The 20,442-nt window shown below is 21.4% G+C and overlaps 1 protein-coding gene across 1 annotated transcript in view; it reads left to right on the top strand.

Annotated features, from left to right (window-relative positions):
* The window catches only part of LOC122715550 (inactive rhomboid protein 1), a 348,614-nt gene that overhangs the window by 324,461 nt on the left and 3,711 nt on the right, over window positions 1-20,442 (top strand). Inside the window, 9 exon segments of the mRNA XM_043937820.1 lie at window positions 6,061-6,371; window positions 6,721-6,807; window positions 7,565-7,738; window positions 12,508-12,691; window positions 13,457-13,700; window positions 13,823-13,842; window positions 14,519-14,709; window positions 15,432-15,728; window positions 16,284-16,437. Of these exon segments, the coding sequence (XP_043793755.1) occupies window positions 6,061-6,371; window positions 6,721-6,807; window positions 7,565-7,738; window positions 12,508-12,691; window positions 13,457-13,700; window positions 13,823-13,842; window positions 14,519-14,709; window positions 15,432-15,728; window positions 16,284-16,437 (1,662 nt within the window).

Below are 20,442 nucleotides of genomic sequence, written 5' to 3'. Positions count from 1 at the left end.
TCTCTCTCTCTCCTGTTTCTCTCTATTAACTTGTTCGCGTCGCGGTGTTTGTTGTCGTTTAAGTTTGTTGATTACTTTCAGTTATTTTCAGTCTTCGCTCGAACAGTGATTTTACTGACTAGGATAAATTTTTGATTGAGAAATTTAATTCTCGTAGCAGTTCTTTATTACTAATATCGAATAATTCTAATTTATTCTGGATAAAAAAATAAAATTATTCTTGTTGTTTCGATTTATTTTATTTTATTTTATTTTAATTTATTTTTTTTTTTTTTTTTTTTTTGAAAGTAAGAGGAACGATCTTATTAAACGACTCCATAATCTTGTAATTGTAAATTTCATTTTAATTTTAATTATTAGTAATGCTACTAATAATTTTTCCATATTATTTTATTTAATTGCGTGATTCAAAAATAACGGAGCAAATAATAGATTTCGAATAGATTTTGAATAGATACAGAAGTGATTTTACAAAATTTTTAATTTGATTTGATAAATTATTACAATAACTTCAATATGCAATTTAAGTATTTTTCTAGTATTTCTTATTACTATTGACTCTTTTCTCATAAAAACAAGAGTCACAAAATAGAGAATCGTTGTTGTCATTTTTAATTTGTTTAATAATTTTTAGCATTTATTTATTTTAATATAAATATATATTTTATAAAAATATTATAAAACTTCTAGCTATTTAACTCAATGTTAATTTTTCTCTCTTTTTAATCTGGAGAAGAGGAATCACATATTAATATAAAGGGAAATCGCAATTTAAAAAAGAAAAATAATTCCTCATAAGTACGATAATATTTCGTTAAATTTTAATAATTTCTATTTTTTTCTCGATATTTCCTTTAAAATTTTAATGCTTTCGACAAAATAACATTATAACTTTATTCTCTAATGATATTAAAAATTATTCTAGATGATAAGGATTTTTTTTAAAGTAAGTAAATATAAGCCTTATTATCGATTACTAATAATTAATTAACGATTTTCTAATTTAAAATTTTTTGAATTATATCTATCATTAATGCTGAGCAATGCATCATCTCTCACATTTCGATTTTACCACGATATTTTTATCACTATTCCCGTTCCTCTTCTTTTTTCCACCAGCGAAGATGAAAGAGAAAGAAAGAACAAAAAAGAAAAATAGTAAAAGAGCAAAAGGAACAAAAGACTATCAATTATACCGAGTGTATTTCTCGTGAGGATTTAATTTTTGAGGTCGCATCAGTCTGGATTTTAATTGGAATAACGCCATTCGCACGGCAGTAATTCGTATTAATTCTTGGTCCTTAATAACGGAGAGGTCCGTTGCTCGAACTGCCGAACTGATGATATTGGATTACACCATTGATTCGTCATTAATATCGATCACCGTTGCTCCACAAGCGACACGCTTAATGAGTTCACTAGAAGCGTTCGTTGTTCCACGAACACGATAATTAAATACAGATCTACATAATGCTATAGAAATGCTCCATCTCTTTCTCGCCTCCCATTGTCAAAGGGACCGAACCATTGAAAAACGAACAATGATTTGTTTTGGAATAACCGATTAATTCGAATCTCGTGCTCTCCATTCACTTGTCAAATGCGAAACATTGATTTTCCACGTTTTTCAAACACAAGATTCTTCTATATCGTTGGATAAAATTTTTTAGAGAATTTATAAACATTTGATTATATCGTTAAGTGAAATAATAATTGTATTATACATATTATAATATATTAATATATAATATAATATATTATGTATTATAATATATTCATAGATATATTAGTAGATGGTGAATGTTTTCTACATGTTTTGCATGTTTTTATAGGAAATGAGTAAAATAAGGAAGAAACAGAAATAAATATTTTGTAATTAAAAAATTCTAAAAATATATTTTTTATTTATATATATTATATTATATAGTATAGTATTTATATATTTATATAGTATAGTGCACATTTTACACATTTATGTTTAGAACGTATGCAAGAATGGATATATTATTTTCTATGTATATGCATTATTTTGTGTTTATGTAGAATATTCATTTCATTAAATTAATTTTGTCCACCGATGAATATTGATATTATAATTATGTAAAATCGATAATAATAATAATATATAGTCAATGCTGATTATGTGATATGATCCATGTTAAATTTTGCATTTTCGAATTGATAATTGAGCGTTAAATTTAAGCATCTGTTTTGAATTTAAAAGATTTAATGTAATTCGAAGAATTATATAGAATATTATTAAAATAAAACTGAGTTAAAGATGAATCTATTTTCATCAAATAATGAAAATAAATGAATAAAATATTTATTACAAAATTTGTAATAAAAAAATAAAATATAAAAGAATCGTAGTTAAATAATGCACTAATAATATTACTGATTATATGATAAAAAGATTTTTAATGCATAAATTAGATTTTACCGACAAATATCATTAAGTCATTGAATTTAGAAAATGTTTGCAATTAATTGTAACTTATATTAAAATAGTAATTGTTGATATTTATTTATTACACGTAATATTTAATATTATATATTCGATCAATATTACATGTTTAAAATTTTACATCACATATTAGAAAAATTTATCGGATTTCATAATTGTATTTTCATATATACATATATATATATATATATATATATATATATATATATATTGTATATTAATGACATAATAACATATAAATGACATGTTTTTTACATATTTATATATAAAACATTTAGTTTTGTTGTTCCTTTTATGATTAAAAAATACATAGAGAAATAGAAATAAAAAAAAAATTTAATTGATTTTAAAATAACAAGAAATTATTTACATTTTATATAGAATAGATTATAATTATTTATATACATTTTTAATTGGAATAAAAATTGTATTTAATATAATCTATCTAAGAAATATAAAATAAATATTAATTTATATACAGAATATTTCATTTTAATTTATATAAAAACATATTTATATAAGAATATATTTGTTATTTAAAAAAACATTTTAAATGGAATATATTTTTTTTCGAAAAAGAAGTAATTTATCTGTATTATTAATTAATTTATCTATATATAAATTATATGAAAATTAACATTGTTTTTTTAAATGAAATTTAAATATAAAATATTAAATATATCTAATTTTTGATATATCAATCATTTTATCTCAATATTCTTTACAAATATATTAATCTATTTAATTTCGCAATTTCTTTTGTGAATCAATTATAAACTGCTCAAGCATATTAATTAATCAAACATATAATCCTTTTTTTGCTAATTATTAATCATATGATACTTCAATTTCAGTGTCTTGTACCAATTCAATACAAAAATAAATTTTATCATTTATTTCACTTATGTCATAAATGATTATATTACAAATATATTTTAAATATCTTTATTCTAAATAAAATTCTATTATATATTAATTAAAACAAAAATTTTTAGAAAAATTCTCCAAAACAACACACAATTTCTAAAATCCTCGATTGAAAGATCCATCACTTAATAATATCAAACGATTTTTAATAAATACAAGACCTAAAGTAGATAATTCTAATACATTAACTTAAAGTCTTTCGTTCCAAAGAGTTGATACAACCACGTTCGATCGAAGAGAAAAGAAACGACGTTGTCGTGACAGGTTATTAACGCCGAATAAAATCTCGAGATATCCATCGTATGTGAAAGGCAATTAAAATGTAGGATACAAGAAAAGGAGAACATAGAAGGTGAACTCGTGTGCAAGAGAGATTTCGCGAGGAAACGTAATCAACATGGTAGCTATTAGAGGGGCATTACGGTTCGTCGCCGTGCAAATTAATGTGCACACGAGACACGACGTTAGTTACGCTCGCTCTATTTTCTGATATGAATAATTGCACGGTTAATTGCATAAAATAATTCCCGAGGTTGTTATCGACCGCCGGTAAAATAGCATTACGCCGGTTCCAATCAATTGGCTGGTATTGTAGTATTGTTGTAACAGACCTAGCGGCCTCCCTAGTTTAATATTAATGAATGATGGTTAGTCTCCTCGAAATTAGCAATCTATAACAGGATCATAGATATATACTATGTTCAAAATGGAAAATGTTTCTATTTCGAAATCCTGGTTAATTGTTTGATTAATAAAAGCAATAATATATAGGTAAATGTTATTTACAATGGTAATATCGGCGCTAAATGCGTGCTTGTTTGCTCATTAATGTGTTGGTTTGAAAAGATTGATGTTGAAGAAAATATAAGTAGATTAAATAGAAGATAGTGAGTGGAATAAAATAGTATATATAATATAAATAATATATTAATATATAAAATATATTAAAGTATAAAATATATTAATAGTATAAATAAATAGTGTAATGATAAATTATAAAAAATAAAAATAGAATATGGATATTGTCATTTATAGATCTTGAGATATTTTCTAATTTAGTAGGAACATGTAATTAATCTATATTATCAAAGAAGTTATTAAATGATTGATATTGTGTATTTGAATAAAATGGTAATATTAAATGTGTGACAAAGATTTATAAAAATTATTATATATATATTATTATTATGTATAATTATGTGTAATTATTATGTATAATAAGTATTATAATAAATCATATGAACTTTAAATTCTATGAAAAAAATTTTTTTTATGAATTAGATAGATAATGAAGATTGTACAAAATTATATTTGATTTGATAAGATCAATTTAAATATGTATGAAACGTAAAAATAAGAATGCCAAAATTTAGAAAAACATAAATAAAACTTTAATTCAATTTTGTTAATTATCGTATATGTAATTAATTATTTATATTATCGTAATAATAAATATACAATAATTAATATTATTATAATATTATATTATATATTATTATAATATAAATATAATATATTATTATATTAATAATATAATAATTTTTAATTATATATTAATTGTTAATTATTAAATATTTAATATTATTATATAACCAATTACAGTCAATAAATTCAATATTATAATATTATATAATACATACAAATTCTTTGTAGTATAAGAATTCAAAGGAAGATTTTAATAATTTTTTAATAATTTTTCTATTTTATTATAAAATCCTTATTCCTTAAATATCCTAATACATAAAAACGAAAATATATAACTATTTTGTAATTGAGATATATTAAATATATCATAAAGAAATGAAACAGAAAGTAGCATTCAATAATGTGATTTATTATTAAAATGGCAGAACTGCCACAATAACAGGAAGATTCATCGACAGTAATTTGACTTTTCAATTTATTATCTTATTTACGACGATTGCTGCGTACAGAAATCTAGTAATTTTAAATAAACTACGATTTTAATATTTCATTCGATGAAATCTCTCTAACGATAAAAGTGAAATATATTGAGATTCTCGGCATTTCTCATCATTTCTGCTACAAGACCCATATTAGTTTGTAATTATATCATGACCCAAATATATAACATGAAATTTTTAAAAACTTGCTAGTTTAGAGTCATTGTATGATATATTTCAATTAATTTCGAGTAATTAAAGAATTTAGACAATATTTATTTCACAATCCATTAAAAATTTAATACAAAATCCAATATTGTAACATGACCCATATGTTAAAAAAAAATATCGAATCATTAAACTCTTTCATTTCAAGATATAGTATGGAATTATATACATAAATGACAAAATGCATAAATTAAACAATTCTATCAAAAAACAAAATCACTTGATTTTTATAAATTTAAGTTCTAATAATAAATTTTGATATCAAAAAATATGAAGAAAAAATTAATTGTAGAATTGATCGTAATTTTGATTTATTTTTAAATAAATATATACTTTTATATTTTAAAAAATGGAATTTAATTTTATATTTATTTAATATATAAGAGAATAATGTATATTTAAATATTTTAAAATATTTAAATTTTGTTTCGCCAATACAAGATCAGATATATATTATATTTAATTAATTTAAATATAATTAAAAATATCAATAATCAATAATTTTTGTTGACAAATTTTATATTTTCGTTACAGTCGTTGACTCGACCACGGCCCCGAGAGGGATCACAAGCAAGACCCGAATCACGAAGCTTCCCACCAAGCGTGCTCACTTACCTGGCGAGATCAGAATCGGCGACGTCACCGGAAAGTGGCCAGGATGAAGAGGAATCCTTCTTCGACAGGCCACCCCCGCCCCCGCCCCCGCTTCCGCCGCCTCCTGCGCAACCACAATCTCAAGTTGAGCAGGGTCTTGGTGGCCTGGTGAAAGACGAAGAGGACGGCGCAAAAGTCGCAGATCTGCTCAATTCCGCGAGTGACAGAGAGACATCCGAGGAATTGGTCAGGTGAGGAATATATTATGTTAATAATAATATTTTGTTTATTGTATAATAACGAAAATTCAAAAGTACTATAGCTCTATATAGATATTTATTATTCAGGAGTTATAAATTTTATATAAGATATTTAAAAATATATATTGTTATTTTTGAATATATACTTCCAATTTTCTTACTTTTAATGATAAATTTTAATTATAATAATTCTGAATTCTTTAATACGAAAATGGGTTACTTATAATATAATTATAAAAAGTATTTATAAAAAATTAAGTTTTACTTTTGTTATTTTAAATGAATGTGATTTAAAAGAAGAGGATTGATAAAATAATAAAATGGAATAATTATTTTGCAGGTTTGCTCCACAGAAGGATGAGAGGACGGCAATTGATGGACAGGTGAGAAGATCTCGCCACATCTCGAGGGACCATTATATTTCAAGGTAAGGAATTTTATTCTTTTTATCCTTGAAACGAATTTTTCAACTATATTCATTAATTAAATATCATTAATATATTAATTATCGCAAAAATTAATAAAGATCGACAAAATTAATTCTATTTAAATTAAATAAACAAATATTTTTGTAAAATATTCATATATTTAATATTGTTACAATTAATTAGGTTATCATAATATAAAATAATAAATTTTTTTCTTTCTTCATATTTATATATTTACAAATTAATTAATTCTTCATGCACCATATATTATTTTTATGTAGATCAATTCATCTGATCGACATGTTAAATCGATGTTCACGCGAAAAATTGAACTTCATATGAGATATTACAAAAATTAAAACTATTGTGTCTGATATTATTTAAATTATAAATAAATTTTTAATAAATTTAATCAATTGTAAAAATTAATGTAATATTATAAGAAATTCAATTTCAATTCGAATTCAATTCTTTGATACGATATATCAAAATAGATTCAATATATTTTTGCTGAATTTGAATTATAAAAAGTTCAATTTCAATTCAAATTCAATTCTTTGATATATCAAAATAGATTCAATATATTTTTTCTATATAATAATATGATTAAATTCATAAAAAGAAAAAAAAAATCAATCGCGAAAGTTGTACGTTGATCCTCGATTTTGGATAAGATACATAAAAGTATCCATCGTCGAGTTTAACGTATTATAATCTACAACAAGAAGGAGATTACAGAAAAACGAGTTGAGGCAGGTTGAGGTATCATAGCCCGTTGGCCGATAGTACGAGAGTGCGGCAAGATGAGGGGGTAACTCTTAGGAAGGATTTTACCGGTCCTACGAGAATTTCTCCAAGTACCATTGACCGAATATTCGACAACAGCAACAGGAGGCAATATGGCATGGGTATCGTTGGAAGATTCTTGGGGTGAGTTTCCAAATATATGCCTTGAATATACTTAATGCGGCTAATAGCCAAACATCAATTTGCAAATTTGATTTGTTTATCAACTAAAGTATTTTAATACTCATAAGAATCTAATGAATTTTTAATTTAATTTTTTAATTTTTTATATTTATTTATTATTTCAATATAGTTAAATTTTATTATTTTATTAATATATCTTTTATAAAATCTTTTTATAAATGATAGAGAGAGAGAGAGACAGAGAGAGAGAGAAGAGAAGAGAAAAATGAAATATAAAGTAATTCTTTCGTTAGAAATATCGAAAACATTAATAATAAATATATAAATATATAAATAAATATATAAATAATATATATAATAATATATATATAAATAATATATATAATATATATAAATAAATATATAATATTAGAGTAATATTAACACAATATAGAAAATATTAAATATTACATTAATTAGGGATAATAATTAAATGTTAAGTTAAAATTATATATTATATATATTTATATATATTTTGAAATACTTACTAAACTTAAAATATTTTCTTATATTACATTATTAAATTTATTTTATTATATGTAGAATAGGAAAAATTATATTCGCAATTAGATTATTATAAAAAAAAATGCAAATCAAAAAATATTAGAAAATATTAATATATAAAAATGCACGTGATAATATCAAACTAATTAAGTGTAATGAAACTGTTCTTCATATTTACATATATAAATTAATATAAATTTATAAATATTCTTTTTATTGAACAATTATTTCCTTTATATGAAAATATTTTATTACAGTATATGTTAATTGATAAAAAAATATTACAAAACTATTCTTTATTAATATATTAAATTATTATTTCATTTAACATGATTAATCTATTTTTTATTTTTTATGAAAATATTTATTCTATCTATGAATAATAGATTTATAAATTGTAATTGTAATTGTTTTAATAGATTTTTAAATTATATATTTCTATATTATAAAAAAAATATTATTTTAATAAATTAAAATAATATCCATAAATTAAATTAAATATAAAAAATTATTTGTTATAAAATATAATGATATTTATTTTATAATTAATTTTCTTCAATCATTCTTATTCTAATACTTTAATAAAAAAAAAAATTCAAATAATTAAAGTATAATTATTATAATTAATAACATTGCAATTAACACAATAGCAGTAAAAAACTTTATATTTCAAAAATATAAATAATCAACAACATGTAAATTTAAATAAAATGTAATCTTTATGTAGAATAAAAGATACAATTGATAATTTTGTTCGAAATCGATATCTCATATCGTTTTTAAAATGTGAAAGTTTAAAATATATCCATACACATAAACATGAACAAAAGATGAATGGGATCGAACTCGTGTGATCTATATTCTTTCCTGAAAACGCGCAATAATACGGAGAAGACGTTGAGTCATCGTTTGTCATTGCATGTTTATGAAACTTGTGATAGGTCAATGAGTGCATGCGAGGAAAAGATCTGAAAATGCCAAAAAATTACCGTTCTTTTTTTACAATGATATCTCAAGAACGAGAAGTCGGATCGATATGAAACAAAAACGATTTTAAAAATGAAGATTTCCTCTTTCTTTTAATTGTAAATTTATTTAAAAATTGTTACTTGTTTTTGATTAATAATCGAATAAAATTTTAATAATTGGATTAAAATTGGATTAAAATGAGGATATTCAAGTTATAATATTCGATTGAATTCGTGATTAATAAATAATCTTATTATAATAGTACTTCATAATAATATTTGTAACTCTGTATCGAAGCTTTGTAAAGTTTTGAATCAAAATTTACATAAGACAAAATAGGATAGGAAATATTTTACATTTATTTATTATCATTATGAATATTATATCAAATAATTACCTCATAAATATTTTATTGAACATGTGAATCTATAAATTTATGAAAATATTTTAAATTATATTTTAATATGAAATTGCGTTATGATATTCGATAATTTTTAATAATTTATTACCCTAATATTTTATCATTGAATTTATTCGTAACATAAAAAATATGTTAACACAATGCGATTAAAAATAAAGTCGTCAAAAAATAAAAAAAAATTAACAATACGTCAAACGTTATTATTATTAATTTAGAATTTTCTCGTATACATGAGCGTTTAATCAGATATCGGCTAGTCATTGTATATTAATGCGATTGTTGTTCCACATTGATGAAAAAATTGATTTCGAAACGATCGAAATAAATAAATTTCCACGTGAATAATTTTATCGACCAATATTTTTTTTTCTCTTACAAATTTTTGTACATATAATATATATATTTTAATTCCAAGATTTGCAATTAATTTCTAATATTTTTTAATTAAAAATTTAGAAATCTTACAAGACTTCAAATCTTGAGAAATACTTCAATCGTAAACGATTTAAATTTTAGAAATGTTATTTCTAAAATAACATTTTAAGATTTATAATTAATTTCAATATCATTTTTTATTCTAAAATTTTCTATATTTTACTCCATAATTTCGAATTTTAACAAATAGATTGATCGCAAGGCTAACTCTTAAATTCTTCAATTAAATTCATACATTATAAAATCCTTATATTATATTATAAAATATATTATATTATATTATAAAATCCTTATTTTTAAAGTTTTAAAATTTAAAAATAGAAAAAAAAAGAGGAAAAAATAGGAAAAAATGAAAGAAAGAAACGAAAGAGAGGATAAAATGAAACTAGAGGATGGAAATTTGTCTTTCGTTTATTATTACGTTTATTTTATACCATTGCCCCGCGGATAAGATGATAACGCGATTTTATTGAAACAACTTTCTCGCTCTCCTTCATTTTGCTTTAACGATCGCACGAAGGTTTTGTCATGTAGGTACGACCCAGTTTGAGATACACGCAGAACACAAATAACAAACGTGGATAAACGGCAAGTGTCAGAAGTGAGAGAGAGGAAAAAAAAATTCCATGACAGCAAAGCGTCTTGCTAGAATGGCGTGATATTTAAAAAAAATATCAAGAGAGATATAGTTATCCATCATGCGGTATAGCTTTCATACCTATCAGATCTCTGTTCGCTTGTCATGAAAAGTTATTATTTATCGACAACTTCATAAAAATAGATAGTATATAATAACAGATAATATTTGTAAATTCATTTATGTTAATTTTAAATATAATTATTAATTTTGCAAAAAAAAAGAAAAGTTATTTAAAAAGATTATTGATATTGATGTTATAAAAATGTAAATCTTTCTCTTTATGGAAAATACATGTTATCTTTTTTGAAATTTTTTTTTCTTAAAGAGAAGATATTCTCAGATCCAGATATTCTCAGATATGATAATGCTATAATATTTTATAACTGAAATTATTTTCAGTTATTATGGTTACAACCTTCTAAATGTTGCCTATTGTTCCAAAGTAACTACTCTTGAGCTAGTTTTGAAAAGAGATAAAAATCATATAATGGATTTAAATTAAAAGATAGAAGATATGAAATCGCAAGAATATATTTGACCAAATTTAAATGATGTTGAAATTCATATAACGACGTTATGTTTCATTTCCGTAATAGTATCATATATAATTAGCAATATATACATATTCATAAATCTCATTGTCAAATTTGTTATTGCAATTGAATTAAAATTGATACTGGAGATAAAATATATGTATAGTTATACATTTAAAATAGCAAAATGATATTTGTATAATATTGCCAGATCTTGAAAATTAAGATCATTCTAGTTACTTTTTAAATATTTTTATCCTGTATGAATTAAAGAAGATAAAAATAAATTAATTTTTATAATAATTTATTTGATTGATATTATCGGATATTATAAGGACCAATTTAGAAATAATAAGGATTTATTTAATACACTATTTGTATATATGTATAAAAGAAAAATAAAAGAAAAATGAAAAAAATATAGATTATTATAAAGCAAATTAACCCATTAGAATGAATTTAAATTAATTGTAACAGATTTTTATTTCACTATATATATTAAATTTTATATATAAATGATAAATTTTAAAAGAGTAAAATATAGAAAGATTTTAATGAGAAGAAACTAATACTTTTTAGTAAATTTATTATTCGTTTGTTTTATAATAGAAATATGAATCATAAATTAAAAAATTTTTAAATTTTGAGAAATTTTTTGTAATAATTTTTAAATAAAATAAAACAATAAAATATAATGTAGAATATAACATAATAAATATAAATATAATGAAATTACAACTATACATTTTATACAAAAATTAATTAATATTTAACGATGAGAATATGAAGGAAAATCTTCTTATATAGATAAATTCTTAATTTATATCATAAAATATTTATTTTAATTTATGTATAATCTAAATAATATATTTTAATTCTATATTTATTATATAAAAAAATAAAAATTGTAGACATAAGAAATTTGAACTTAAGGACTTAAGAAGAAATTATTTAAAATAAATTATTCAAAAATTCTGAAAATTAAAAAAATAATAATTTAAGTATCAAAAATTTATATTTGTGTAAATATATAAACAAATGTATATATAACGAAACTCAATATTATATTTTAAAATAATTTTTATTTAAATTGAAAAGTGAATTCAATTGAAAATTTCAAAAATTAAAGAAATAATAATTAAGTATAAAAAATTTATATTAATAGATATTTAATATTATATTTTGAAATAATATCTTATAAGATATCAAAATTATTCTGTGATTGCAGAAGGTCATTTCGAAAAAGCGTGTCCCAGAAACCAGACGTTAGAAAACAGCTGGACGATTTCGAAGATCATCGTCCTTATTTTACCTATTGGATCACCACTGTTCAAATTCTTATTCTGATAATATCGTTAGCATGCTACGGTTTCGGACCTGTGGGTATGGATCTCAGTCATAGATCAGGCTTGGTAAGTTCCTGAATTTTTAATTTTTAATTTTAATAATTACTTTTCTTAAATTTAAAAAAAAAGTTCAAAAGATAATATAATTATATATTAAAATATAAAATTATAAATTATATAATATAATAAATTCTAAAATTTTTAAAAAAATAATAGAAAATAAGATTCAGCGTACATATTATAAAATTTTTTTTTATATTTTTTTTTTAATATTCTATATTTGATAAAATATTCATATAAAAAATGTCATACATAAATTTAATTTTCTTAAAAAAGTTATTTATTATATAATTATGAATTATGTAATTTTTAGGAAATACAAAATATTTAACTTCTTATTGATTAGTATAAAAATTTCTCTATAATTTTTCATTTTCTTCAAGCATTTTTATCAAAAGTAATATACAGTATAATTTTATTAATCTTATTAAAAAAATTATTTTAAAAATATAATTTTTAGAAATGATATGACATAAAATCAAGTTTTCAAAATATTCTAATTCTAATAGATAATAATTTCTTTACAATTTCACAGAAAATGTGAAAAAAATCAAAAAATATCTAAAATAAATATACATAATTTACTAAATCATATAATTAAAATAAATACGAAATAGATACAAATAACATGTTACATTTTGATAAATATAAAAATTTCTCCATTTTTTGTATCATTATTATCAAAAATGCAATGTATCAAAAAATATCACAAAATTCAATATCAATTTGTCAGAAGATTAAAATTTCATGATAATTTTCAATACACAACAGGTTCTCGTTACCAGTCTATCGTTGCAACAAGTGGACTACCAGGAACCAGCGAATTTCTGGTTTGGTCCGAGGGCCGCTGACTTGATTCATCTGGGGGCGAAGTTTGCACCGTGTATGCGCCGCGATATTAAAATTCTGAAGGAGATCGATGTCTGGCGGGAAAGGGAACGGGACACAGCGTGTTGTATAAGGAACGATGACTCTGGCTGCGTGCAATCCAGCAAAGCGGATTGCTCTGTGAGTTGTTATTTCGTTTTCAATTTCGAAAATTAAATATAACTCGAATCAAATATATATATATTTCATCTTTCCTCCGTTTATGTTTATAATATAATTTTCTCTCTTTTGCGAACCAACTGGTCCGAGGATTGAGATCGACTGCCACGGTAAATTTATTTCTTTTTTGTTTCCAGCTATATAGATATTCAAGATATTGATATATATTTATTTATATTATATTATAAATAAATATCGTATCATATTTGCAGATATAGATACATAGATTTATTTTTATATGTCATCGTCGATCATAAATTATTAAATATTAATACAATTTTGAATATAAATAATTGAATTTTATTATATTTAGAAAATTGACATTCATTGATGAAGGAAATTATAAATCATTTTAATAAATTATGAATTGTAATGATTATTAATGATTCATGATAATTATTATTAATTATTAATGATAATTTAATAATAATTTTTTATTACAAATATTAAAAATTTTTTATACAAATTATATATTACATGAATTTCTTATAATATTGTGAAAATAAAATTGTAATCTAAATTCTAAAATTCTATTAATATATAATATACATATAATATGATATTAGTAATATATATAATAAATTTTTTGTTCAAAATATACAAATCACTGGTGATTTATGGTTGAACATATCCATTTCAAAAATTTTTAATTATTTCAAAAATTTAGAATTTATTAAAATTGAAAATTAATATTAGAATGATAACAAATTTGCATGTATCATAAATTTTTAATTTTAAATTTTCTATTTATTATATCTCATGAATATATTATGATTATAAAATTAGAATACGATATCTACATGGAAAAAATGGGGACCTGGGGACAGTGGACCGGGAGGACGCATAAGTGGGTCAGTTTGCGGGTTGGATCCAAAGTTCTGCGATGCTCCAGCTAGCATAGCACCTTACGAATGGCCAGATGATATCACCAAATGGCCCATTTGTCGAAAAACTAATCCGTTCAATCAACGATTTAGGTAAATTCGTCATCCAAAGATCCAATTTATATCATTTACATCATCTCTTAATATGTTTAATTTTTCAAAAAAAATTTAATTTTCTTAAATTTTGTTAAATTTTAAAGAGAAGCTGTTTTAAATCTTTAAATATAAGTTAAATCTTTTCATTTGTTGAATTTTGTTTATTTATAATAATTTTTATTTTTATTTATATTTATTCTCTTTTAAATAACATATATAGGCCTATATCTATTTTTATATTAAAATCATTTATAAAAAAAAATTTATTTATAAAAAATAAAAATTTGTTTCCTTATGTCTTATATAAAAATAAAAAAATAAATTAATATGATCCATTATTCATATATGAAAGTTGTTTTTTTTATATTAAAATAATTTTAATATAAAATAATTTTTAGAACATTAGGAGTTAAAATTTTTTATTAATTGTGTAAATATTTCATCAAATATTAAAAGATATTTTCATATGTATAATTTTTCATTTTTACATAACTTCTTAATATATGAATCTTAATATATGAATCCATTAAGAAAAATCTATTAAAAATTCGAAAGCTGTTTCGTTAATAAACATTTGTGTTGAGAATAAAATTGAAGTTTTATTTCCAAATAGATTCATGCATTTATATTTTTAAAAACTTTTTTTACTGAAAAGATTCTTCTGCTAACTTTTTTCATGAATAATATCGAGGAAAATTTCGTTTTGGATTGCTCAACAGTAGAAACGGAAGTCAACGGAGTAATGGAAATTTCCCAGTGGGTCGATACAAGGATAAGATGGCAGAACACATGGTCTGCGAGGTAATCGGACATCCATGTTGCATCGGGATCCACGGGATGTGTCGCATCACCACAAAAGAATACTGTGATTTTGTACACGGATACTTCCACGAAGAAGCATCCCTCTGTTCTCAGGTCGAATGTTTGCACGATGTCTGCGGTATGATACCCTTTCTTCATCCCGAGTGGCCTGATCAATTCTATAGGCTCTTCACCACCATGTTTCTTCATGCTGGGTACGTAAAATATTATTTAAAATTTTTAAAACTATTGTCCAAATAAAATATGTATTTAAATTAGTATATTTTTTTTTTTAAATGTTTGCTTAATTCTTAAAAATGTATCTTAGGATGATATTTAAAAATTGATTATATATCTTATCATATTTTTGTTTATGAAATATGTTTTTTTTATGTAATATATCTATATAAATGTATAAATCTATATTTGAAAATTATTTAATTTCTAGATGTTTTGTTATGTTATATTATGTTATATCATATCTAATTGATCATAAATTTGAAATATTATCTTCAGAATGTGAAAAAATAAATTTTTTAACTGTCTTAAACTTTTAATAAAAATAAATAAATTAATAATTAATAACATAATTTATTTAAAAAATTGATTATCTTCAATTTGATAGTATTATAATTTAATCAATCAAAATTTAAATCAGGATACAGTATATCAATCAGTACAAATGCTTTATTTAAAAGTGATTAGAGAATATTTTATTAAAAAACAATTTTACTAAATTATTGAATTGCTTTTGTACATTTTATTCGCAGAATTCTTCATCTATCAATCACGCTATTGGTTCAGTATTTTTTAATGCGAGACTTGGAGAAGTTAACTGGCTCGTTGCGTATTGCTTTGATTTATTTCATCGGAGCACTTGCTGGAAATCTAGCCAGTGCGATATTCGTTCCTTACAGGGCAGAGGTAAGCTACATTTTAATTTATAAGGAAAATTTTGAAATACATAAATATAAAATTTATTTTCAATTTAATCATCTTCTCATATAAAATAAATTATATAAAATTCAAATCATTTTCAATCAAAATTTATGTTTTTATATTAATTTGGAAAATTCTAGGAAGAAATCGTTTCATAATTCAATTTGAACTTAAATAAATTATATGATTTATATATTACTATCAAAAAAAACATTTTTTAAATATAAAATAATATATATATTTTTTAATAATTTACATATATATATATATGTATATGTATATGTATATGTATATATAAATTTTTGAATATAAATATATATATATGTATATATAAATTTTTGAATATAAATTAAATATCAATATTTTTCTGTAATATTAACTTCTTCAAAATTTATTCCATTTCGGTTTTATGCAGACAAATTTGATGATTTAATCAAATAATCAAATTAATTAAATAAATCATTATTAAAACAATATATAACATGTTATAATTTATTTATCAATCTGTTAAAAAACAAAAAATTTATAATATAATCAAATTATATATAAAATATAATAAAAGTCCACTTAATTTCCTTCCACAACGATTTTTTGCTCAATTTATAAAAGAATATATGAAATGATATATATGAAATTTTATAAAATATACTTTCCAAAATGTATAATATATCAAATGTTTTAAATTTAAGAAGAATTTTATAAAAATTATAAATATTTAATTTTTAATTTACAAATTGTTAAGAATCTCCAATTCTATTATAAAAATATTCATATAAATGCAACAATAATATTTATAATATTTATAAAAATATTCATATAAATGCAACAATATTTAACTAATTCAAATTAATTCAATTATTCAAATTATAAAAAGATCAACTAGAATTTGAAAAATACAGATTTAAAATACTATTTAAAATTTCATTCATATTAAAAATTAAATATTCATATCGCAAACCATGATAATTAATAAATTCCAAAAATAATAACTTTCTATCTAGACAATCTTATACATTCATATTCATATTCACAATTTTCATATCCACTTGAAATAAAAATTAAAATGTTAATCTAAAAAGGGGAGGAAAATTATGCAGAAGAGAAATTTGAAATTAATAGCCATCGAATAAAGCCATCAAAATATTATATATACACGATAAAGAAAAGGCGATTAAAATTACATTTCATGATATATACATCATAAAAACGAAAAATCTTGTACACTATATATTAGACCATATCATATAGAAGTTTTAATGAATTTCTCATAAGGTATTTAATGGATGCATTTCATTGTATATCACCAATTTAATCGGATCTTTGATCCTAATCGAATGAAATAATTGATCAGAAATCACCGTTGCACTCATATCCATGAAAAGGGTAACACAGTCACAAGCATTTCCTTTACGTTATTCCTCCTTGGTCTTATTGCCCAACAGTTTATCTTCTTAACACTTCGGTAAACTCTAAGTTATACATCAATTCTATTCCCTCTAGTCTTTCTCTATTCCGAATGTTTCTCCTCTATCAGGAGCGTACACTCATGAATTAAGGTATACATCTTAGGTAGGTGGTATAAAGGGGGGCGGACAGAAAGCATCGTTCCTCGAGAACTAATACCATCCAATTTGTTCTAATTAGTTTGGTTAAACGTACCTTCCACTCGAGGGAGCTCCGCCTCCTTCACCTTTTACAAAGTATAGTGTTAATTATTGTTTCACCTAGACTATTTAAGGAAACATGGTCGCAAGCGTTAACGTCATTCCCGTTGCGTGGATTATCGATAACTCATATCATTCAACAACTGTGTTTATTGGCAAGGTTTATATTAACTCTTTTTATATCTTAAATGATTATTTAAAAATTATGAAACTTATATGTAGTACGAATAAATATTCGTAGAGCACATTTGAAAAATCGATTTTAAAAGATAAAATAAATATAAAAATTGGTATATAAAAGTGTTGATTGAAGCTTATTTAATTTTTAATTTATATTTTAAGCTTAATTTAGAGATAATTATTACTCGCCAATTAATGATGTAAAATTTAATTGAAAATATAGAAGTAATATTAACAATATTATAATAAATGTATTTTCTCTCCATTTAGACAAGATCTTTATAAAAATTTATATTTTTCAAAAATTCCAAGATTATTTTTGTAATCATCAAAAATTTCAACAATAATTTTAAAGTTTATAAAATCAATTATAAAAAATAATAAATAACAAAACTTTATTTGTTATAAAAGTATATTTATTATAAATAATAATATTGAGAATAATAATAATGAAATATTCAAGATTTATACAAAAATCCAATATTCAATTAAAAATTCAAAATTTCATAAAGTCTAGATTTCAAAATTTTAACTTATTTTATGTTTTTCATATTTTTATTCATATTTTTATTCTTAATTTATATTTTATCTAATGTATCATTGATCTTATTCATCCTTTCATAAATCTTTTTGATATTAAATCTAAATAAGAGTATTCCAATCAAAAGATAGTATATAAAGTAGTAAATTAAAAAGTAAATGAAAGTAAATAACAGAGTAAATTTCCATATTTGGTCGTCTATGTTCTGTAAAAATTCTTTATATGGATTAGTATTAATTAATTAGTGTTAATTAATTTAAATTATTATTTTACGTTTATTATCGTAAACATCATCCAGATATAGTGTTCTATAAAATTGATAATTGACAATTGTTTGTGTATATTCGGTAAATATCATCTAAAGTTAATAATAATATCGAAAAGATTAATTATATCTTCAATACTAAAAAGTAAGATTATAATACATCTATTGTTATTGAGAAATGTTAGAAAATCTCAACATTTATTAGCTATAAATTTTAAAAATAAATATTAAGAAGAATTCATAAAAATAGTAATAAATTATATTTAGCAAAAAACTTTTGAAATGTGAGAATGATCCAATTAATATTTAAGTATTATACATATATAATTTATCTTAAAATACACATTTCATTTTATAAATAATTACAATATATATAAAATATATATTTATAAAAAGAGGTTCATAAAACTTATATTAACATTTTAATATAAATAATAATATAAAAATATGAGTAAATAGATATAAACATTATAATATAATATGAATAAAATATATAAATAAATTTAATATAAATAAAAAAAATATTTGCGTTAAATTAAATGAAATAAATTATAGACAATAAAACTAAGTTAGATGAAAATAAAATAAAATAGCAAATTTACTCTATTTCTGTTCCTTTCAATATAGATTTAAATTGCTCAGATTGTAGATTAAGAACATAGCATTTTATATTATAAAAGTTATAGTATTTTTAATAAATTTCATTTTGTGTTTAATTGAATTTTTCTAGAGATATTGAATTCAATCAAACGTATATCTCTCAAAATATCTCTCAAAGAATTCAATTATTCTATATTTTCTGTTCCAAATATTTTGATACGATTTAAAATTTATATATAATATAAAATAAAAAATAAAAGTATCACATAAATAATTTTAGCAAATTTTATATGAAAAAAACTGCATAGACATAAATATTGTAAACCTTAAAAAGTTTGTAAATTTTTTATTTTTTTAAAATTAATATATTATCAGACAAATTAAAATAAATTTAAGAAAAAATTAATTTTTGAGAAAATCATAAAATTATATTAAAATTTTAATAAGTTTGAATATATATAACATAATATATATAATATAATTGACAACATAATAACATAAATATAACAACACAATTTAATATATATAGTATAAATTCCATTCTGCATAATCATGATAGAATACTATAATCATATATACTATAATCATTATAGAATACTATAATAAATATTATAAACATTGAATCAGCAGTTCCAAATTCTAATTTTTTTAGACTTTTATTTTTTTCAATATTACTCATATATATTTATAAAATCTTTCTTTTTCCTACATATCATAATCAAAAATTCAATATACTTATT

This window comes from Apis laboriosa, unplaced genomic scaffold (genome assembly GCF_014066325.1).
Source record: "Apis laboriosa isolate Shangri-la unplaced genomic scaffold, ASM1406632v1 scaffold38_cov145, whole genome shotgun sequence".
Taxonomy (NCBI): domain Eukaryota; kingdom Metazoa; phylum Arthropoda; class Insecta; order Hymenoptera; family Apidae; genus Apis; species Apis laboriosa.
Note: the sequence above shows the minus strand (reverse complement) of the source record. Positions and strands in the feature narration are given on the sequence as shown.